The sequence below is a fragment of the Oculina patagonica genome, chromosome 14 (genome assembly GCF_052425735.1).
Source record: "Oculina patagonica isolate OP01 chromosome 14, crgOcupat, whole genome shotgun sequence".
NCBI lineage: Eukaryota > Metazoa > Cnidaria > Anthozoa > Scleractinia > Oculinidae > Oculina > Oculina patagonica.
This window is the reverse complement of record NC_135771.1, coordinates 1588464-1612886: the sequence shown is the minus strand read 5'-3', so window position 1 is coordinate 1612886 and position 24423 is coordinate 1588464. Positions and strand designations below refer to the sequence as shown.

General features: G+C 38.1%; 2 protein-coding genes across 2 annotated transcripts; both read left to right on the top strand.

Moving 5' to 3' along the window:
* Positions 1 to 2161: 2161 nt before the first annotated feature.
* LOC144637813 (apoptotic protease-activating factor 1-like) lies at positions 2162 to 7165 on the top strand. The gene has a single exon (XM_078496894.1). It carries the CDS (start codon positions 2290 to 2292, stop codon positions 3646 to 3648), a length of 1359 nt encoding a protein of 452 aa, XP_078353020.1. The 5' UTR covers positions 2162 to 2289; the 3' UTR covers positions 3649 to 7165.
* Positions 7166 to 8669: 1504 nt separating this feature from the next.
* Positions 8670 to 23961, top strand: LOC144637867 (uncharacterized). Its single transcript, XM_078496956.1, has 16 exons — positions 8670 to 8800; positions 9977 to 10085; positions 12459 to 12507; positions 12682 to 12736; positions 13868 to 13920; positions 14243 to 14292; positions 14558 to 14600; positions 18726 to 18775; positions 18926 to 18979; positions 19430 to 19463; positions 19738 to 19811; positions 20375 to 20410; positions 21983 to 22035; positions 22280 to 22349; positions 22705 to 22804; positions 23105 to 23961. Exons 1-16 carry the CDS (start codon positions 8754 to 8756, stop codon positions 23155 to 23157), a joined length of 930 nt encoding a protein of 309 aa, XP_078353082.1. The 5' UTR covers positions 8670 to 8753; the 3' UTR covers positions 23158 to 23961.
* The last annotated feature ends 462 nt before the right edge of the window (positions 23962 to 24423 follow it).

The window sequence follows — 24423 nt, the reverse complement described above, 5'->3', positions numbered from 1 at the left end:
GCCTATAAACAGGCAAGAGTCAAGGATCCATCTCCTCCCTTATTCCTCCCTGACTTCAACAAGGTAAATTCTAGAAAGAAATAGGTCTGGGAGGGGCAGTTTTCATTTGGTCCTTACAGAGATTCCAACCCTTTTTGAAGGAAAAAGGGAGTATTTTTAGCGCTAAAGGTGTGCGCCTCTAGGGGGGTTTAGAAGCATGTTCTACGGGGAAATTTTGCAAATTTAGGTTCTCTCAAGTGCCATTTCCGGCATTTTGACATCATTTCTGAGTTATTCTATAAGGTCTTTATTATTTTCACAAACATTTTTGGTACTTTTCTCTACTTTTGCTACACTCAGACCGCAAAAAGTACTAAAAAAATTTTTCTCTTGTTTTCAGATTCTGATAAATCGGGAGAATCTGATATAAATCGGGAGAGCGGGAGGCAACGCATCAATCGGGAGACTCCCGATCAAATCGGGAGGGTTGGAATCTCTGTCCTTATAAACTTACACGAGGTAAATTATTGAGTGCAATCCAATGAAGTTATGAGACCGCCATGTTATTTTAGCGTTATTACATTTTACTTTTTGCGTTATTACATTATGCGTTAGAAAATTTTTTACATTTTGCGTTAAAATGATATATTACATTTGAGTTAACAACTTAATTACATTTTGCGTCCATTTTATTACATTTTGCGTTATTATTACATTTTGCGGCGATTGTTATTACATTTCGCGTTATTATTCATTTTGCGGCGATTGTTATTACATTTTGCGTTAGTATTACATTTTGCGGCCATTATTACATTTTGCAGCGTAAAACGCGTCAGTGAAAATTCACCTTAACTGACATCGTGCGAAAGTTTCTTAGCAACATAATATGTGAACGTGCCTACATTTTACCAAACTCATTTCCAGGGTCTTCATAAACTAATGTATCGTTTAACGCGCTCTATCAAAAAAGTTATCTAGTTTTGGCTGAAAAGGTGTTGTAGACCTGAAACCCTTTTTAGGATCTGGACGATACTTTCAGTGGCGGATTTAGGGTAGGGGCCTGAATCCCCACCTTATTTTTTAGGCAAAACAAGGTCTGCAGGGCCGAGAACAATTATTTTCGAGAGTGGGTCCCTCGTAGTCCAGGTTCTGGATGATCGGGGCGCCCACTTACTGAAGGTCATCACTGGCTATTCTAGCGGGGGGGGGGGGGGGTACTCGAAAAAGTTTTGTACGGGGAGGCTCCGCCCGGAGTCCAACCCCTTACCCTTTTATATACTATTTTGATAGAAAAGGTACCCCTTTTGTATACCTTTTATTGCAAAAAGGCACCCCTTTCATATACCTACACTTCATCACATTTACCAAAGACGGAAAGTTTTCTTGTCATTTTTATGTAGCGCTTAATAAATTAAGATGATACAGCCAAAAGTTGCGTCTGCTCGAAATATTTAATGTAACGGCCTTTTAAAATATCATTATCGCAGTTTCATACCCTTTCATATACCTAAATTTGTGAAATCCCTACCCTTTTATATACCTGGAGCCTTAAAAGGTACCCCTTTCGGGCGGAGCCTCCCCGTATAGGCCATTATAGGGAGTACCCCCCCCCCGGGTATTCTAGACGGATCATTCGTCTTACTGATTACCCTTGTTCAGGAAACTTCTTTAAAATTTTGGGTATTCAAATTATTTAAAGATGTTTTTGTTTGTGTTTTTTGTCTTTGTGTGGTTTTCTATTAAACTTCAACTTTTCGAATTCCAGTTTATAGACAAAACTAACCTTTATCAAGGGTTTGGAAGGCTTATTCTTTACGAAACTTTCTAGCCTGCGAGCGTGCCCCAAGGTGAGCCTGCTCACAGGCTAGAAACTTTCCCAGTCGGGTTAGTTTTGCCTAATGATTGGCCAAATGATTGAAGGTGAATCGAAAAGAAACCCTTTTCAGCAATTAGATCAGCCTTGAACTTTTTGAAAGTCGATCTCTGATCCTGATCGGACAAAAGAACAGCAAATTCATCAGCAACTATGCTGATTTACCAATTTTTGGTGTCGACCACAAACAGAGTGTGCCTTTCAATACAAAGCCCCCCCCCCCCCCACCCCACCCCCAAAGATCACGAGCGCCGCCATAATAAAAGAGGCCAGGCTGCACGGCAGGAGAGTATCAAAACAAGAAATGTGTCTTTGCATTCAGTGTTGAATAATTCGTTCTTGAGAAAAACAAATTCTTCACTTAAAAAGAAACGTCGCGGAGGATGAAAAAATCCAAAAGAAGAAAACTGTGATGTTCTCGGTTATTTTTCGCTGAAATGGGAACAAATGCTTCAAATTTACGGCACGCGGAAGAATTTTCCCTCTCGAACCGTGCAGCTGTGCCTCGCTTGTCGGGCAGATCACATCGTTCATTGCCGTCAGAAAATCGTCATGAACACCTATTCGACGTTGTTATTCAACTAAAACACGAAGACAAGGACATTTATTCGTGTTTCTTTCCAAGCGACGACGATAGCGTACTTTTAACGGCATCCAAAGTAGAACAAACGACTTTCTTACGCCATAATCGCGAATTTTCGTCGATAAGATTATGGGACCTGAATCGAAGGCAAATCAACACTGGATTTTTGGCTGATTTTCCGCGCTCTTTTAGATCGTGTGATTTTTCACCTGATGGGCAAATGGTCGTTTGCATTTTTAGCGAGGATTCTCTCGCTTTGGTACGAATGCGATCGTGGAAAACTACCAGCGCTGAAGTTGTTCACATGCGAAGATTTTGGCGAAAGAGACGAGGAGTTTTAATGTGCTGTTCGTTCTCTCCGGATGGTCGCTCGCTTGTCGTGGCATCTAAATTAACAGGAGATTTAAATCATATCTGTATTATTGACATTGCTACCAAGAAGATGGTGAGAAAAATGAAATCGGCAACGAATTCAAGCTCAAAGATTCGTGGGCACGCGAGATCGTGTGTGTTTTCCCCTGATGGTTTGTTCTTAGCCGTGTCATGTACTTCTGGACAGCTAATTGTTTTCGACACTCAGAATTTTCACATCCATAGTAGTCTCGACTTAGATTCTTCGACGTCGTCCACGTGTTTGTGCCTTCCATTCCGTCACACAAGTCGCCGATCACTTAGTTCTCACTTACAATGTTGGTATTTATTTGATCCTCGCTATGGTCATAAGTACTTGACGTCATGTCTTGAGGATGGCACGATACAGACGTGGTCTCTTGCTGCGGATGAACCTGGCTTGACTTGCATTCAGTTTGCTTATGCGCTGCAGACTCCATGGCAGAAGATAAGATCTGCCGCCTTTTCCCCTGATGGCACAATGCTTGCAGTAGGTACCTCGGATTCCAAAGTCTTAGCTTTGAATTCAGAGAGCTTACATGTATTATTTGTCCTCAATGCGCACCAACAACCAGATGGTTTAAGAACTTGGTACCAGAACACAGAAGTTTCTTGCCTGGCGTTTACACGAACGTGCCAACAGATTGCTGCCGGTTACAAAGATGGACGAATCAGGGTTTGGCAGCTCCCTTTAATTTTAAATCTTCAGCACATGTGTAGATTGGTTGTAATTAATCATGTTCCTGCCCGGGAGATTCCCCAGTTACCACTTCCAGCTCACTTGATCAGGTATCTTTTATTCTCTCCTCTAAAACAATTCTAATTTCTTACCCATTATTGCTGCTTGTAAATTGCAATAGGCATTTCAACATTTGGATTAATTTTGCAGTTCCAGAAAACATCCATACCCACCTCATCAAAGGTCACTAGAAATTTTGTGGGGGTGGGGGTGGGGGTCTCAAAGGCCAAAGTTTTTAATTTCCAGAGTGGTGGCGATTCAAACCAAAAAGACCCTCTATGGAATGGCTATAAATATTTTCTGGACTAATGCACTGGACCAAGGTGGGGAGATGGGGTGAGGGTAAGTGGAGTGGGAGGAGAGGGAGGGGGACTAATTTGTTATACATCTCTCATTTGTGATCCAAAATTCAAATTATGCTTCTACTGCTATTCACTCTTGGATATCCTTTCCACTGTCTTATCCCAGGGGGGTACTCCGGCTTGTTAATGACGGGGATTATCAAAGGATTTTTTTGGGTTTGAAATTTTCGATTCTGGGATTTTTTGGAGTTGGAAAATTTGGCAAGTATTTTCTTTGGGGTGACTTGATTTAGATAGGGGATTTTTTTGGGGTATTAAAAACGAGCTAAAGTGCCTTGGTGCGGCCTTGGCCTATTTATGATGAATAAACAAAACCAGCGTTCTTTGTGTTATGTTATTGCCCCTCCTGGCAATTTAGGGGTAATTTGACAAGGGATTTTTTGGGGGGTTATTTTTGGTCCAGGGATTTTTTGGGTAATGTCGGAAGGCTTAGGGATTTTTTTGGGTCCTGAGTTTTGCCTCCATTTGATCATACCGGTCATTTACAAGCCGGAGTACCCCCTTTGGTGTCTTATTGGGATCAACATTTGCAGTAAAAAAATCTGGCTTGTACTTATCATTTATCCAAGGAAATCTTCATTTTACCCACACATTGTGACTTATTGCCCCTGTTTTGTCTTAAATTCTGCACCCTTCTGTAAGGACTCTTTTGCTTTTATGAAAAAGCGTTTGAGACTTCTAACTCTACAAATGTACCTCTCTTAGCTTGTTCATTGTTATGCACCAGTCAAAATAAAGCCCAAGAGCCTCTTTTCTCTACCTACATGTAAAGGGGTGATTATTGCAGTACTTTTAAAATTTCACTTAATGTCTTTTTGGAAATAGTTGGTCTGTGGATGTTTTTTGGAATATTATAGGGGGGAGGTGAATTGGTTTGTACTTGATAGCACATCAGAACTGATATCTGAGCATAGTCTCAATGCAGATGTCTCCAGCTAATGTTTTGGAAAAGTGAAAAAACGTTTTTTATGACATGGGAGGAAAATACAAGGCATCTGTATGAAAGTTGGTCTAGGCAGGGTAATAATAAAGCTCCATAGGTAACCGAGGGGGGTGAATAGGAAAATGGATTGACGGATTTTGACTATAATATATTGGCCCGGATTTTGGATTCAGAGCAAATTTCTAAACAGATTTTCGGATCCTTCAATCAGATTTGGTCATAAATTACAACGGATCGACGGATTCGGTCATTTAATTGTGACGGATCGGCGGATTTGCATACCCCTATTCACCCCCCCTCGTAACCCAAACAAATGCTTAACCACTTGGGCATATGATATTCTGGGGCGAGGGTGTGCTGTTGGTACTCTGAAAACCCTTACCTTATACCAGACCATGTTCAGCTGATTTTGCCGACCTATACTAAACTAGACACCGAAATCCCTACGCTATCCCAGGCTTTCTTTTTTTTGAACCGTATCACTATTAGTGTTTGCAATGGAAAACCATCTGTCAGCAACGTTGCCCCAATATTATTTACGTTTAGGACAGCCTCTTTCTCTTCAAAGTATATATTTCTATTCTGAACTTAATTCTCCACTGATCAGTTTCCTGGTAAATGATACCCTTTTCAGTTTCTGTAGACCAAAACTTTCTGATTTCTATACCCTACAAATAACAACAACCTTTACTGTACTTTTGCACTTCCCTAATACAGGAAGGAAACTAAATAGAGTACTGGCTGCCTGGAATAACCATAGGGGGTAGTATAGGGGTGGAGCCAGGCAGCCGGCTAACATTAGCATTAAATATCTATCCCTATCCCAGACTAAACTGCTTGAAAACCATAGCCTTCATAGCGGCACATACCTATGTAGCTCATATATCAATGTGTTGATCACTAGCGTTAGCTGGGACACAAAATGTCATCAATATAATACGTACTTTATCCCCAGGGATGACTATATCCCTCAGGGAAATGTGAGCTTGGGGTTTACTTTGGCTGGTGTATTGTTGCTGATTGTACTTGTTTCATGATAGCCAGCAGTAATTTGTAGTTAATGGAAGTAATTTTGAATCAAATATCTGAGTGATACTAGTGATTATAATGTTCACACTCTTCCATTTTTGCTAACTTTGAATAGGGGCAGAGCAAAAGTATTAATTATTTTAAGACTACTAGTAACTATCTACAGTAGTATGATGTTATACTAATTAATTCAAGGTGTCAAAAAGGTTGTATTTTTGAGATTCAAGATATATTTATCAATTTGTAATTATTTAAAATAATTATTAAAATATTTGCAAGGAAAATATTGTTAAATTGTAATATATTACAATGTAAGATTGTAAGAGATGTAGATAATGGGTTATCGTCAGCTATTTTTAACATAATTTCAAGCAGCTAACAAAATTTTCCAAGATCATATCAGAGAGCACCCAATGAAATAGTTTGATTTGTACAACAGTACAGTAAAAATCCATGAGTAAGAATTAACCTAACTCTATGGCTAAAATGTGCCATTTTTACACCTTCTATTATGAACCTCAAAGTTACCCAAAAATTTGGAAATAGGTTCTTATAATTCAAAAATTGATTAAAATTGTGTGTACTTTTAGGGAACTAAGTTAAGTCAAGATTCCTTTTCCTCTTTGGAGACACCTAGGAGCCAATCACTTCAGTAGCAATGTAAATGCCAATGTTGAAAATTACCATAATTTAACCTGTTTAGGCTAATTTAGGAGAATGCAGGATGTGGCATGGGGGTTTGCAGTGTTGCTAATTTGTTATGGGGTGTTGCAGGGAATAAAATCCCATCTTGTAGTGTTGCGGTGATCTCAAACCCTCCAGTGTGCGATGTTTGTGTTTTTAAACCTACGGTGTTCGGTGAAACGAAATTATTGGCGATGTTACGGTTTATTATCTGACACTTTCAGAACTAAATTTAGCTCTGCTCTCTTCGTTAACCTGTCCTTTATAATACTTGCATATACGGCAAATACCATATTGTTTAATTAACAAAATACAGTAAAATATTGTCTAGTTGATCATTAATATGCTTAAGCTGCCAATAGCAAGCCGTTTTCATTCATAAGTAACTTGATTATATTGCGGTGACAGTGTTTCATCAAATTTTCTTGCGGTGATGCGGTGTTTGTGTATTATTTTTGTGGTGTTCAGGGTGCCTCCACGTCCCCCTCATGCAGGTTCTTACTCGCAGGTTTTTACTGAATTTGACAAATAATGTAACTGATGGTAGCAATTGAACTGATATAAATAAAAAAAATGTGAACTATCCTTTTGGTAGCATCCTTTTCTTGATTGGTTCATACTATCTTTTTCTTGATTGGTAGCATAGGTTTAAAAGATGTGTATAATGTAAATTCTTTCTAGACAGGTGCTGACGGGTCAAAATCACACTATTTTTAGGTCACTGATTTAATGAAGCTTCATGAGAATGTGTAATTCCAGGAAATATCCATACCCCACCCCCCAGGGTTCAAGCTAGTGGCTACCCACCCCATGGAAGGTCACTGGAAATTCCAAGGGTGGAGTGGGTCTGATATCCAAAATTTTAAAGAAAAATATGAATTCTGGGGGGGTTGGGGGGAGAGGGGTCAAACCAAAATACGTGCTTTTGGATTTTTTGAGAAAAAGCACTCTACAAATTTGTTATTATTGTTTTTTATAATTATTCCATGGGGGAGGTATGGATATTTTTTGGAACAATACAATTATTGCAAAACCGTCTGTTTCATAAAAGTAGAAGAAAACATTAGGCAGTCAATAAAAATGCTTTAATCCGGGTCTTGTTTGTTTTGCATGTAAGATTCTATTGACTGCCAACCTTGTTCCCAGGGTCTCTCTCCTTTCTTAGAACTTAATAAAACAACAGAAAACAGCTACCTTATTATAGAAAATTAACGATACATGTTATTAAGAGGGGGGCATTGAGCCCTATTAGAAACCAAACCAAAAATTGTCAAAAAGTGGGCCCCCTCTTATTTCAGGGTTTTGATGATCGGGACCCAACACTTACCCAAAGGCTTGGATCTGCCACTGCATCTTTTATAAAACATTTTGATAGGCCCATCGATTTACCCACCCAGGCAAATTGGCAAAGACCAGGATGGCTGGCTTCAATCCCTATTACTCTTGTTGTCATACTAGGGGTGAGTGAAAGAGAAAGCACAGGAGCGGATCTCGAAAATTCTGAAAGGTAAAAACATTTCAACAACAATTTTTTTTTGTGGGGGGGGGGGGGGTAGCCAAAAGTTTACCAGTCAATCAATAATTTATTCCTCCTTTCTGTTGATAAATTATTTACAAGAATTGCTATAGTTTAAATTATACCTGGGCAGGAATTCTGAGAGTTCTCAGCAAACCCTTCAGGGTCCCCTGAAGTTTATTGTATTATTTAGTGGGAAGGTAATATGTTGATTACAGTACTTTTGAGTACAGATGAATAAAGGTTTTTTATTATGCATATGGCTAGAGATTTTATTTAAAATAGTAATTGCCATCCTCCAAGTTTATCGACTCGTATTTTATTTAACACAAGTCTTGCGCATTTTTGGTTTAAACACTTCCTGCGAGCGTGGACAACCGGAATCCCAAATCCCGTCAAGATATCTTGCGTTTTCCCGAATCCCGCACCGTAATTTAATCAAATCCCGGATCCCGAAAATACCCTTCCAGACCCTGGTGTTGCGTGACCCTGGAGGCTGTGCCCGTTCCGTGCCCGTACCCACCCCGGTTAGTGCTCCCCGCGGGTGCTCATGGGATTCCACGCTCGCAAATAAAACTCTGTCGTCTCGGTGAGAACACTCGGTGCGAGTTTTTATAATTTCTAGTTTGTGAAAAAGCGAGTTTTCATTCCTAAAATGGCAAGCATTCAAGCAGACTCATCTACTGAGGAACGGTGTAACAGGTAAGGTGTTTTAACGTCGCCCTAGCTCGTTTATTTTAGCGTGAGTTTTATCTAATTTCGGTGTTTCCACGGCACTACTTATTATATAAACATGAACACGTGTCCTGAGAAATGGCTGCGGGCGCCTTTAGAGACCTCAAAGGTGTTAACAGGGGTGAAAACCAAAGTCGAGAGTTTTAATTTTCTCTGTTGCTTTGTATAACGCGGCAAATTAACAGAGTTGCACCACGCCATTAGAGAGTTGTGCGGGTACCGGGGAGTAGGGGGAGAGGTGGGTACTAGATCTAGAGAGGAAGTTCGTACATAACTTTCGCATTGCTACAGTGTTATGATACCTCCTAAGATAAACTTCAAGAGACATTCTAATATATCTGAAAATTATAAAACAAATAAACAGAAACCAGTTATGAAAACATTTTTGTTTATTTAATCCTCCTTTCCCCATGCATGCCATTTACTCTTTTGTTCCTGCCTTTTTGTGCTATTTTACTGCATGCTATTACGTGATGTTGCAAAATGTTGGTAAATTTTCCCCAATCCCACCCACTCCCACCCCAGCTCCTCCTGCTTTTAGCCCTTTCTTCTTGCACTCCCTACCCCTCTCTCACCTATTTTCCTGGGCAACCACCCCCCTGCCCCCACTACCTTCCTCTTGTCTGGGTCTTGGCAGACCAGTGTCACACAACACTGAGTCTTGTTACAAAATTATGTTTGTTGGGGGGAGGGGGAGGTGAAGGGGGGGCAGGGGGATCTGAACCTCCTGCTTCCCATGCCAGGGATGGGACCAACATCAGGTATCCATCTTATAGTGGTGTCCGTTGAAAGAGAGTTGTCTGTTTACTATGTGAACAAACTAAATTAGACATAGACATAGACATAATATATTTATCCACGAAGAGCTTAGGAGCCGTAGCTCGTTAAACCACTCTCGTGAAATAAAAAGATTATGGTAGTTGCTTTGCTTTCGGTACCAGTATTTGCTTTGTTTACATTGTTACAGTTAAAGTGAAATAAATGCCTCTCTTTAATACACGCCTCATGTTTATTTAATGCCCCCTCCCCCTCCAGGACCCCTATAATTTAATAGACGCCCCAGGCATTTTTTAGATCATTTACAGTATGATTGAAAAGGTGAGGCTAATTGTCATCACTAGCATTTTTATGTTCTTTCTTTAGACTTCATATCAGTGATGAGCAGCTAAAAAGACGTATGCTGATGGCTGTTCCAAAGAAGGGAAGACTTTATGATCAGTGTATTTCTATGCTGGAAAGAGCTGGAATACAGGTACCGTCAACTCCCTATACAGTGGAACCCTGATTTAACGATTTGCCAAGGGAGCAGTAAAAATATATCGCTATATCAAGGAATCGTTATATCGAAACTCCTGATATAACGATATGGCCGTAAAAGAACCGAAAATATCGTTATATCGGGGTCAACCTAACAAGTACTTTTTACTGCATATTAAAGGAGGATAAAGGGAATAAAGTTGATAGGAGGCTTAGAACACAGTATCATTTTCGTATTTCATCGTACAAGTCTGTTTACAGAAACATTAGAGATTACTCGATTATGTTAATGTTACTGCATTAAATTCTATAATAATAATAATAATAGTTTATTGTTATGTCTTGTGACTGTGTACTGATAATATCGTTATATCGGGAAAGATTTTATGTTCGGTCCTCTAAATTCTCATCATTATATCGTTATATCAAAGATCCTTATATTGGGGTTCCGTCCCATACATTTTACTGTAACTTTTGCCGGGACATACATGTAGAATATTTAACAATTATCCTGCGAAATCGCGCGGAATATCGCCTGATACTTAGCCGACGAGGCCGTAGGCCGAGTTGGCTAAAATCAGACGATATTCCGCAAGATTGAGCAGGATAATTGTTTTATTATTCGACAAATTGTCAACGAAACACATTTTGCAGAAAGAAAAACGGTAATTATGCAGCGCTTTACAAAATTTCGGACGATTGTTCGCAACCTACGTATACCGCAGGATATCTGTTATGTACGGATGACAGATATCGTTAACTTTTTGACCATATATGGGCAGCGCGCGCATCTGTTGAATAATAATCATCGTTATATCGGGAATATCATTATATCGAAGATCGTTATATATCGGGGTTCCACTCTATAACAGACACCTTTGGGACCACAATTTTGTGTCCGTAATATAATAATGGAAGTCTGTACTGTAGTGAGAGTAATTTTCAGTTATTCTTATTCGCCGGGACTTCAACTTCTGTCCATAATAACAGGGTGTCCGTAATAGCGAGGTGCCTGCAAGGCGAGAGTTGACTGTATTATCATGGTGGTATAATTTTTTTGCAAGTTCTAATTTGAAAATGTTTCTTTCATGATCATCGCAAATTTACTCCAGTAGCTATAAGGGTAAAGATTACTAGTACAAAAAATAAAACAACATTTAACTTTGATAATGCAAAGACACTATTAGCATTAATATGCTTTAGTTGAATGATTATCCTGTTCATGATTTGAAAGTTGCATCCAAGACTTGAAGCCATTTTGAGGCAATGCCCGAGCTGTTTCTTTGCCTCATATATTCTATTTTAACCCTTTAACCGGCAATCGTACATATGTGTACGATAAACACCAGCAGTGATTGAAAAATCTCTAGCTTTTACATATCTGGGCACATGATAGTAATGACTGCTTTTTATGGCAAAGTGATAATTTTCATAGCTTTAAAAGCCAACTAACTGACTACAACTCTTGATTTCTGTTGCATATGGTTGTTTGTTCAGCAGCAAATCTGAAAATGCCCGTTTTCTACGTAACAGGACAACAACAAAAAACACACATCTTTGCCTCCATTTTTTTTAATGAAAAAATAATTCTGACTTCAAAAATATACATTTGCAGCAAACGTCAACCCTATTCCTTTCCGTTCACCAAGGAAATTTCCCATCAATCATTCAGCAGACTCGGCAATTACTATTCAATTAGAGCTATGCTTGCAAACCTGTAATTTCCTCATTGGTGACCGATAGGGATGCCTGGGAAAAACAGTCATGGCGGCGGCATGAAAGGCTACCTACCTCTATTCCATATATTTTTTATAAGTGTCGAGCCACCCAATCCTGCCGGCAAAATGTTGCACCGATTGCATTCTTTTGAAGTCAGAACTCGTCCAAATTGCCTTGGCAGGTCTCGGAAGCCACCCACAGAACGGCCAGAGAGACAACTTTACTCATGAACCGCCATCTTTCGATTCGAATATTTTTGGCGTTCCAATCAAGACAAAATCATCTCTCACCTCTGGTTTCTTTCAGATGCTGGCCTCTACCCACCATTCTAGCTTAATGATGCCAGCCTGGGGGCTTCTGCAGTGAAAAATGACTCGAAAAATCACTTATAAACACAAAACGAGCCAAATCCAAGCCCAACAGCTCGCCTACGAAAGAAGCAACTGCCGACTACTGACGTCACAATAAAAATCTGAGCCCTCGGTGTTTCGAAACAGCACACATTTTTACTTGAACTTCTTATATGCAATCACGAAGTTCTACAGAATATATAAGCCCAGAAAAAACCGTTAGAAAGTCACAGAAATCTGCCGGTTAAAGGGTTAAAAAGTTGATGATTTTAGTGAAACATTCCTTCTCTCTCTTTCAGTATCGCAAGAAATCACGCTTAGATTTGGCTCTCTGTACCTCCCTCAACAGTAGGTTTTTAGCTTAAAAAAATTGTTGTGTTTAAAATTAAATCAATCTACATGTACATAACATTTTGTACAAAAATAGCTCAAGGCCCAGCAAGTCAAGGCTGTCAAGATTTTATTGCTCATTTTTGTTACCACAGTGACTGTTTTTGTTTTGTGTTTGTTTGTTTTTTCCAGTGGCTCTTGTCTTCCTCCCAGCTGCGGACATTGCTCTTTATGTTAGTCAGGGAAGGTCAGTTAACAAATTAAATAAAAGCCTGATTTGTACATGTGGAAAACCTGGCAGCCAAGTGGCTAAAGTTATAGACCTCCAGAGTGCTTCTCACCTTTCAGAGGTATAAAAGGGTTTTGGTGAATTTTTTGGGGGATCTTCACAAAATGGGAGGTGGGGTTGGGGGGAGGGGGTGGTAGTAGCAATACTCATGCCATCTCTTGCCGTCACTTGAAAAAGGTTGAAGCCCGAGTAGATAAAGTAAAGTTGGCATTCTGGCAATTGGCCTACTGCGCTGGAGTTTATATCTTGGTTTCAGTTGCATAAAATGACTTGGAGTATTTCTACTTTCACCTGGATGAGATGCTAGTTATTGCAGGGTTAAACCCAGAAGGTTTTTTTTTCACCAATACCCATTTATATGCCTGTATGAAGAGAGGCACTACATGTATGTGAGAGTACATTGTCTTACCCAAGAACACAACACAGTGACGGTCCTACCCAGGACTAGAACCTGGACCACTCAATCCGGAGTGCAGTGCACTGACTATTAGGCATATACTAAAACCCGAAACAACGAAACGAAACCACCGAAACGAAACGGCCGAAACGAGCGAAACGAAACGAAATCACCGAAACAAAACGACCGAAACGAGCGAAACGAAACGAAATCACCGAAACAAGCAAAACTTCAAGAATTCCGTCACTTACCGTACTATACACCCCGTTTAGCCTACTTTACACTCCAATTAGCCTACCATTAACCCCGGTTAGCCTACTATACACTCTGGTTAGCCTACTACCCACTCCGGTTAGCCTACTATGCACTCTGGTTAGCCTGTTTACGGTTAGCTCTCAATAATTGTAATGGGTTTTGCTTGTTTCGGTGATTTCGTCTCGTTTTGGCCGTTTCGGTTGTTTCGCTCGTTTCGGTCGTTTCGTTTCGGTGGTTACGTTTCGTTGTTTCGGGTTTTAGTACATGCCAACTATTAGGCTACCGCATCTGCTTCATGCCTGAGTGCACGAGTGTTAAGCTCACTAAAATCTGTGGGTTGAAGAAATTAGGGTCAATTTCTCTTTTCTCAACTTCAAAAGCAGCAGTTATAAATAAGAGTTTCTAATTATTATGATTGTCACAAACTTTTTCATCAGAATTGACTTGGGTATCACTGGACAAGATGTTGTAGCAGAAAGTGGAGGAGAAGGTGCCATTACCTTATTTTACAATAAATTATTTTTATTATACGGATGAACTCCTCTTTACAACATTACAGGCACTCGCCTAAAATAAACGCAGGGGTTTTACATTATTAAAGTTCAGACAAGTAGGCAACTAAGCAGAGTAATCAACCTTTTGAAACAGTACTTTTACTTCAATTTTGTGGAAAAAGTAGCTGACGTCTGTAAGCAAAGTAAAGCAAAAGAAGCCAACGCTTTTTGTCAGCTGTCAATGCTTAAAGCACTGTAAACACTTTGTAAATACTTAAACAAGACTTTTGGTTATTGATCAGCATTTTTTTATTTCAGTTCATGAACTTTTAAAGCTTGGTTTTGGCAAGTGTAAACTTGCAGTACAGGTTAGTAATGGGACAATTTACGAATCCTCTCTGATCAGCAGTCAAAGGTCGCCCTTTCTTTGTGGTTGTGACCTTTACCTTGTCAGTCTGAAGTCAATTTCCTTAACTCCACAGATCACCTTCTTTCTGCAGATACCAAATAACTTTTGCCTCATCACTTTCACATCCCCAGCTTACTGTTGCCTGATTGTTGTCAGTTAAGTTTACTGTAGATATTCAATGAGCTGGTAATTTCAGTCAATTCTTTTTTTTTTTTTACCAACAGGCAGCTGTTACATCAAACATTACAAGTGCAGAGGAACTTGTTGGTATGGATATCCATATTATTATCATTTTTATTGGAGGGATTTTTTTATAATATAGTACTGTATAAAGAAGTGAAAATCAGGTACAATACACCCGCTTTCAGTGGGCATGTACTAAAACCCGAAACAACGAAACGAAACCACCGAAACGAAACGACCGAAACGAGCGAAACCACCGAAACGACCGAAACGAAACCGCCGAAACAACCGAAACGGCCGAAACGAGCGAAACGAGACGAAATCACCGAAACAAGCAAAACCCATTACAATTATTGAGAGCTAACCGTAAACAGGCTAACCGGAGTGCATAGTAGGCTAACCTAAGTGAAACGTAGGCTAACCGGAGTGTGTAGTAGGCTAACAGGAGTGTATAGTAGGCTAACCAGGGTTTATAGTAGGCTAACACTAGGAAACCAAAACCCATTAAAATCCTGTGAATATTTTCATGGGAAAATCACAGGTTTTTCATGACTTTTTAACAGCTTTTTCATGGCTTAAATTCAGGGGTTTTTCATGGAGTGGACCCATGAAATTACCATTAAAAATGCCATGAAAATCACCTTAAAAACTCCCGTTTAATGGCCATGAAATTTCTAGTCTGAAAAGAAAAGTCATTAAAAATCCATGAAAATGCCATTAATTAATTTCATGAGATTTTCATGGTTTAGAAAGCAAAGCCATGAAACTCACTACCAGATTTTCATGGTGTGAAAATTCATGGGATACAAAATTCATGGCCCATGAAAAACCCCTGAACGGGGAGTTTTTAATGGCCCATGAAAATTTTCCCACTACTTTCATGGCCTTTTCACAGCATTATTATGGCCCATGAAATCCGGCCCTCCGTTACTTTCATGGGGTGAATAATCACTGCTGCACCCCATGAATATGCCATCAATATATAGTCCATAAACAATAAAATTATACAAAGAAACATACCAAAATTCTCTAAAGTCAGTCAGATATTGTTTCACAAGTTACATTCATTTTCTCATTGAAATGTTTAATGTTAAACAACAATGTATTATTTCTATAACAATAACACAAAATACAACTGCATTGCAATTAAAAGCTCAGCTCATACCAAATGTGTCAAACATGAAAAGAAAGGGTCTCTAAACAGACGTAAGACTTAATTCACAAATATTCTACAGCTGATTCATATATATAAAAAAAAAATTATAACCTTGTTTTAACATAACATAACATTCTTTACACTTAGCGTTCATTGAGTAACTCTGTTTTTTTCAAGCTATCCTGCTTTCATTGGAAGTTCAAAAGCTGTAATAAAATACAAAGCAACATACAAGGTCGGTAATAATCTTACTTGTAAGTCTTTAGAAAAGCGCATCACCAGTGATTGTGTATACGAATTTCGTAAGTTACAAGTGTTCAAAACATTCAAGGAGCAGTAGCTTTCTTTTAGTTTTTCAGCTGAATAAATATATCAAAAAATCAGTGCTGATATAAGCTAAAAGTTTGTTTTACAAATGTAAGCTTAAGTCGACGATCAACTTCAGTTACGTAATTAAGTGCTCTATCGCTGGGTAGGATTTGATGGTCTTCTTCTTGAACTACACTAATACTTACTTGCCCGTAGTTGCTTTCCATTCTCTGAAACATTTACGATCCTTACTTGATCTTTTACGTGCAATTTTGAAGGGAATCTCATGATAAATACAACTAAACAGAATTGCCAGAGACAGATCGATTCAACATTACCGCCAGAAAAAAACGACTTTTGGAATGACAATCCGCTGGTCAAAAGTACCATTTTAACATAATTCCCAAAGCATCATGGGATGGATTCAACATGGCGGAGTGTTGCTGTACTCGATTTTCAGAAGAGAAACACAGTGTTTTACTTAGTTTATAATACGCTTGTACTATAAAGCTGGACATGTAGCCACAAATCAAGATGCCCTTGGTTATTCCAATCGGTTCAAATTCTGAAAGGTTGAAAAGTTTGGATTTTCGTTGGCAAGACAATGATCAACCAAGAATATGCGGTGCTGCAGTCCACACAACTTTTACAGGCCAATCCCTGCAGTTTTTCAGCAGGTAAACAGAAATCTTTGCGCCTTAAATTATAAAATTTGTTAAACCTATTGATGCTAGAAACGATTTTAAGCGTTAAATTAACATCAAAGGCTAGGATGGTGAGTTTCTTGTACTAGATCAGACACTCGCACAGGAGCAATAATGCAAATCCAAATGGTGAATCAATTATAGCTGTAACAGCCGCATTTTATTCATAACACTAAGGTAACAAACTTCCGAAATCAATTATCTTTATCTTTTTAATTTCAGGACGAAGGCAGTGCTTATGGGCAATATAAGAGAGAATGTCAACATAAACAGGATAAGACTGTTTTGCCACTTAATAGATTCCAAAACTAAAGAAACTTGTGTGATTTTATTAAACTAGTTGTACACAAGGCTAAATGGTGTCATTTGGCATTATTTTACACAAATGCAGGTTGTTCAGAACAGCAAAAATATGTATATTTTCAATAGAATACAAACAAAGCTCATCGATTCAAACTTATGTAAGCCAAGATACCGCTCAGCTGTTGTAGTTTTCTTAATTGATGACCCATAATTCATGAAGGCGTTAAGAATATTTCATGGTGTCATGTCTTAATTATAAGCAATACTTTCATGGAAATTTACGATCCATGAAATTCATAACTCCAAAAGAATATATGCTTTTACATGGGTCATGAAATTGTAAGTTTAAATTTCATGGAAATTTCATGCCCCATAAAATCAGTCTTTAATTTGGTGTGTTCTACAGGTCACTTCAGATTTCATAGAAATTTCATATGAATATAGCTCATCATGTTGGTCAGATGGTCAATCAGCATTTTAAGAGAACAGATTTTTTGGATAATTTGTGAATTGAAACTTGTTTCCAGTACTAGTTGACATATGGTCACAATAGTGAAATTTTGCTCACCACTAAAAGTAGCAAATTAAATACGCAAGTTTCCTCTTAATATGTTGTTTCTTACCATTATTTTTGTGTCCAAAGATTCTTGGATAACTCATGGGAATATTACTAATGTTTGTGTGCATGCCCCATAAATAACTTTCATATGACAGGTGTACATGTGACCCAGTGCAAGAAAATATACGATTCAAAATCTACAGAATATTAGAGCTTTTCATGGGTCATGAAATATATATGTTTACATTTCATTGAAATTTCATGGCCATGAAAACCAACTTCCGTCTGTTACCAATTTTCATGGCCGTGAAAGTTTTTTCATGGGTTGTGAATTTCATTTATTTTGATTTCATGGATTTTTCATGCCCATGAAATCTGACTTAGGAATTTTCAACATTTTTCATGGCCATGAAATCTTTTTTCATGGGTCATGAAAAATACTACTTCATATTTCACGGAAAATTCATGGGCTCAGAAACACCATGAAATTGACAATCTCCATTTTCATGACCATGAAAATGGGTTCATGGGGTTTCCACGAGATATTCATGGGTTTTTCATTGAACTAAGATTGGTAGTGTAATCAGAGTGTATAGTAGGCTAAACGGGGTGTATAGTACGGTAAGTGGCGAAAATCTTGAAGTTTTGCTTGTTTCGGTGATTTCGTTTCGTTTCGCTCGTTTCGGCCGTTTCGTTTGTTTCGGCGGTTTCGTTTCGCTCGTTTCGGTGGTTTCGGTGGTTTCGTTTCGGTGGTTTCGTTTCGTTGTTTCGGGTTTTAGTATATGCCCTTTCAGTGTTACATGCATAGCTTTCTTTCTGCATTCACCTTTCATGCAAATGAGCACACAAGGTCAGAAGGTCATGTTAGTTGGCTGTGATTGGCAGATTTCGATCCATGTTTTTTTGTTTAATTAGCACATCAAAAGATGGATGTCCATAGAAAGCCGCTATGTACATAACACTGAAAGTGGTGTAATGAAATTGCTATACAAGGAGAACGTAAACGCCCCTAATCCAAGCAAACTGCATCATTTTGCATGTTAAAAGAAAAGTAGAATTGAAACTTGATAAAATCAAACAAGGGAGGACCAAAAATTAATTTATGTTTTTTATGGTTTATTTATTCATTCATTCATTGTTTTATTTATATTTATAATTTATTTATAATCTCCCCACAGGAAAGAGAATAGTTACATCATTTCCAAATGTAGCAAGAAAGTACTTTGCTGTAAGTAAAATAAATTACGGGTATTATATAAATCTGAGTTTTTAATGTTGCTGACAAAAGATTAAAAGAGATTTTACTACTTTTAAGTTGTTAATACCAAAATTTATTTCAAACAACAACATATACATTTAATTTTATTTTTTAACACAGCAATTTGATCCTCAAAACACAACGAAAATAAATTATGTCAGTGGATCAGTCGAGGTAAGCATGATTTCCTATATTGTGAATTGTTTGTATTCCTATATTGCTGAACCTCATGGGCTCATTATTTTTATTGATTGTGGCTTAATTCAAGTGTTTGTTTGCCATTGGTCTTTAAAGATGACCAGGTTTAAATTATCTAAAAACGTACTTGCTGGAATTGTGTGCAAGCACGCAGGCGACTGAGTAAACTGATTCATACCCAAATTTGGAAGTAAAGTAAAAACAAAACTTAACTGCAGCTATATACCGTACACAACTTCAATGTTCATCCACTGTGTGAAAAGTGGAGCTCGAGTTAGTTTAATTATATATTAGGCTATATTATTGTATCCTTTATTCCTCGTATTTGTTAAATCGCTAAGAAAGAAGTGGAAAGAATTTGAGGCAGGTACAAGCTACTGTTTATAACTAGTACCGGTAGTAAAATAATATTTGATTGCATTTTAGGTTGCTTGCAACCTTGGAGTTGCTGATGGCATTGGTGAGTAGTGTGTCTTCATTCATCTCTTTGTCTTGTGTTTTCCAGATAATATCCATACCCCTCCCACAGAAGGTTTTTTAAATAAATTTGAATCCCCCCTCCACACTGGAAATTCCAGTTGAGCACCATACTTTCCTTTAAAATTTTGGCTTTTGATTTCTAATGACCTTCCATGTGGTGGGTATAGATATTTTTTTTAAACTGCACATAAAGAAATTATCTTTTTTTTTACAAAAAACTCTTTTTAATCTTTCTTTCTTTTTTAATCTTCTAGTTGATCTTGTTGAAACTGGAGACACTATGCGAGCAGCTGGCCTTGAAGTAGTTTCTGAAATTTTGGAGACAGAGGTGCAAAAATGTCTTAGTATCTTCAAGTCATAACAAATACATGTAGTAAAGAAACTGCAGGCTATAGCAGGGCCGTAGGCAGGATCTTGAAGGGGTGGGCCAGAGGCATGAGCATCTTCTGGAGTCCAGGGGTATTCTCCCCCGGGAAGTTTTGAAAAATAAAGTTGATTAATTCTTCATTTCCTGCATTCTGAGAGACATTTTAACTCTCACATCCCGATTAGGCAGACCTTTGTGGCCAGTGAGTGGGTGCAGATGCACCCATGGATCACACCCCTCTGCTTATGGCCCTGTATAGAGGCCCTGCCAGGGTAAATTCCGACAAGCGACATGGTCCAAAAAGTAGCGACAGCACGTAAAATGAAATTGCGGCAAACGACAACCCTTTTGGAAAAACTTAAATTCCGACAAGAACAAGTAACGACAGCGACGCAAAGTTTGATAAAACAGCGACACGGCACATTTTAAAATTTAGACAAGCGACACGGGGACCCCCCCTGGCAGGGCCTCTGTATAGATTGGTAGTTAAAATAGTTAACTCTTTTTCTCACATTTGTTTACAGGCTGTGCTCATTGCAAACCCTAATACTCACTTCCAGGTTAGTATGTTTTATTATTAATGTTGACAGTTCATAGATATTCTTGTACATTGTGCATGCAGTTCCAGAAAATATTCATTCCCACACCATGAAAGGTCATTGGAAATTTCAAGGTGTGTGTGTGTGTGGGGGGGGGGTCTCAAAAGGCAAAATTTTTAAAGGAGGGTATATATGGCTTAACAGGGATTTCCAGTGGCGTAAGGGGATTCAAGCCAAAAACCTTGCAAAATAACACATTATTATCCTGTGCCCATTCTGAGAACCTGGGGCTCAGAATAGCCCAATAAAAATCAATCATCAATAATCCAAAAAATGAACTTAAGGTGGCTCGTACCAGTTTTCAGGTTTTTGACTGTGCGACCTTTGGAAGAAAATGACCAAAAAATCAATTAAAGATCGTAACAAAATTTTTGTATGATTAAAAAACCCATTGTGTTGTTGTTCCAAAATACCAATAATTACGTCATCAGTGGTTACCATGGCAACGATAGCCAATGATTTTCAGGACCCTTTTTCAGCTTCCGGTGCTTATATCTTGAAAACTAACTCGATGACCCCAATTTTTTTTCTCATGATAACTTTTGGCATCTGAAAAAGAAACTGTATTAATAATGATTTTAAAAAAATTCTACGAAGCGGATTTTTTGCAAATGCAAAAAAGGGCAATTTGTAAGTAGTTAAAAATTCCTTTCGTAGAATTTTTTTAGATTTTTTCTGACGTTTCCTTTACATAAAAGGAAAATATTAGGGCAATAAAAAATAGGGGTCATCGGGTTAGTTTTCTTGCTAAAGCCTTCGCGAACTCGATAATTCCCACGCGCGTTTCCGCGCACTTCAAAATTTCGATTTTATATGTTTGGCATTTACTCATGCTCAGTTCTGACTACCGCTGATCTTTGCGGGCACATACGCGCGCAACACGCGTGGACTTCCCCTCGCTTTGTCTGCGAAACTTTTCGGCTCAGGATTTCATGGGATTTAGCCAGTTTCAGTTGGCGCCAGTTGTGCTTAAGCTTCTTAGGTCTTACTTTCAAGTATTTCTTTGTCTGAATAATCATGTGTTTGACAGCGAACTCAAATAAGCTGAAACGAAAAAAGTGGAATTGACTCACGATCTCCGACAAGATCGATCGTAGCACATCAGGCACATGCGAATTTGCTTTTGTAACTCGAGCAGTGAGATCCGAAAACAATTTGATTGACGAACATTAAGTTTACTTAAAATGTTCTTGTTGAAACAACTTCAGTTGAACGCGGAATTTTTTCTTCAATTGAGGAAAAGCAACCTCGCACTGGGCCGCCATGTTTGTTTTCCTTTTCAAGTCTCACGCGTGACTCGTGGATATCCATGGATGAAGCGTGACGCGCGCGCTAGTCACCAGACTTCCCACATAAGAAAAACTGGTACGAGCCACCTTAAAATTGAATAAAGAAAGCAATTCACTGAAGAAAAATAAAATGCAATCTTATGGTACCAAATGTTTGAACAGACAGTTGAGATGTTTGCTTTGAAGTTTGAATGGTCAGAGAACATTTCTATTCATCAAATTATCAACACTTTTCAACCTGCAGGATGTGATTAAGACTATAAAATCACGAATTGAAGGAATCATCAATGCAAACAAGTTTGTATCATGACTTTCCTTTTTTATTATTATTCAATTATATATATAATTTCTGTTTGTTTATTATGTAATTAATTGTTATCCATCAATAATAAATTCATTCTAAAGTAACTCAACGTCAGACTTTTAAGAGTACTTGATAGAACTAATCCTTGTACCTTTTGCTCTGAGGCATGTTTTAAATAAGTTTCATTTTTAATGTTATATTTTTGTTTGGTTTAATTTTTTTTTTTTTTTTGGCTAGATATGTAATGGTTGAATACAATGTGAAAAGGACAAATCTTGCAAAAGCACTAAAAATAACTCCTGGAAAGGTAAGAAGAATGACTGACACTTGTTATTTTTAATTAAAATCAAAAACAAAACAAGCAGATTGTATGCTCAGTTGTGTTTTAAGCTAGAAGCATGTGGGTTGTGTATTCCCAAGTTAGAAGTGTTGGCTCTTAGTGGAGGGAGAAAAACTGGGTCGGAGAACACAGAGAAAAACCATCAGAGCAAGGACGAACTCCACCCATTATATGATTCGGGGTGTGGAATTTGAACCTGGGGCCCAATGGTGGGAGGTGAGTGCTCTTGTCACCCTGCCATATCTGTCCCCTAGCTTCTCAAAGGTCTCTTGTGTGAGTTACCAGTGAGGGTAATGTTTTTCTTGATCTGATTTATGTTCAGAGGTCTGCTACACTTTCTCCTTTGGATGACAGTGACTGGGTAGCAGTTCAGTCCATGATACTTCAACAAGAAGAGAATCACATACTAGACAAACTAGAGGGTAAGTTGATGTGCAAGGGTATAAACCACTTCAATTGTTGGCATTACATTATTTTCATTGTGAGTCATATTCATCAACACAATATCTGCATCTGCATAATTGAGAATATTGGTAAAGCCCATGTCCATGTCATCATGATCAAACGTTGTCTTATCTGACAACGATAATTATCATATTTGGACAATGAAGATCAACAATTCCATTTTCAAAGAAATCTACACTGCAGTTGCTACAAAATGACACTTGATTAATATACTAGAAATTTAATATATTTAGAATACTCTTTTTCTCTCCTTGTAGAAATTTGTGCTCATGATATTGTGACATTCAACATACAGAACTGCCGTGTTTGAAGACAGTCTAATTATTGCTATTATAGTGAAAAACAATAATTTTATAAACATTAAATAGGCATAAGATAACAGGGTGTCAAAATAACAATGAATGTGATTAATGTGGGGTAATTAAAATAAAATGTAAGGAGGTCTCGAGTTCGAGTCCCAGACCGGACCAACACTCAGGGTCTTAAAATAACTGAGGAGAATATGCTGCCTTTGCAATAACATCTGCAAATGGTTAGATATTCTAGTCTTCTCGGATAAGGACGATAAACCGTAGGCCCCGTCTCCTGCATCTTCAGTGTTACATGGTCAGCAGGGGACGTAAAAGAACCCACACACTCATCGTAAAGAGTAGGGCATGGAGTTCCCGGTGTTGTGGTCTGGTCTTTGCCCCTTGTACTGTGCTTACTGTGAAATGCTCGGAGATATTAGCTGTATAAGCTACTCTTCAAATCCGAGGGTAAAAAAAGTGATGTAGATGTAGATGTAGATGTAGATTGTTATAGTTTCCCTTATATTTTAATTAAGGGAAAAGAACTGAAATCGTTTCAGTTAATGCAACTTGTAATAAGTATTTTAAAAATACATTATTTAAAGTCCTTAATTAGGTAGATTTTGGAAATATATTGAATAATAATGTATTAGCTTGTTTACATATTTCAACTGTATTTAATGATTTTTGCTATATGTACCTTTTAGACAAAGTTGTGAACAAATCAGTATGTTAATTGGTACATACATGTAAAGATTCGTAGATCTTTTGGGTACAAGTAGATTTTGTAGATCTTTTGGGTCTATGTAGATCCTAAACTTCACAGAAGTGAGAGAAGTTGTTATATAATAATATGTGGAATAAATTATTTATTCCTAATTCCTAGTTATTTATTAGTCAGGCTGGATCTTAAAGATGATTTCCAGTCCGTACTGCGCAATCTCCGCCTGCAATGTTTGTGAGCCTCACAAACAGAAGAATGTTTACTAGCAAAAATAAAAATTCCGGGACAAAACTTACCTTTTTTTTTCATTATTAACGCCAGATATCCTTGCAAAACAATAATAATGAGTAAAAGAAGCTCGACAGTATTTCAAATGGACGTTTTAGCTCATCGTGAATTCTTGAACGAAACGATCCGTAATGGCGAACTAAAAAACTTCATGTACGCTATCACCGAAGTGTAACGTTTCAACGAATTCAAAACAAAAATGAAAACAAACCCTGAGTCTGCGCAGTACGGACTGGAAATCATCTTTAAATGCGCCAGTACCCACACTTTGAGA

Bases quoted from the DNA above. Each gene is read 5' to 3' on its own strand.
- LOC144637867 (XM_078496956.1), top strand. From the start codon at position 8,754: ATGGCAAGCATTCAAGCAGACTCATCTACTGAGGAACGGTGTAACAG. The intron at 22,350-22,704 runs GTAAGAAGAATG...ATTTATGTTCAG, and splicing joins TAAAAATAACTCCTGGAAAG to AGGTCTGCTACACTTTCTCC. The intron at 22,805-23,104 runs GTAAGTTGATGT...CTCTCCTTGTAG, and splicing joins CATACTAGACAAACTAGAGG to AAATTTGTGCTCATGATATT.
- LOC144637813 (XM_078496894.1), top strand. From the start codon at position 2,290: ATGGGAACAAATGCTTCAAATTTACGGCACGCGGAAGAATTTTCCCTC.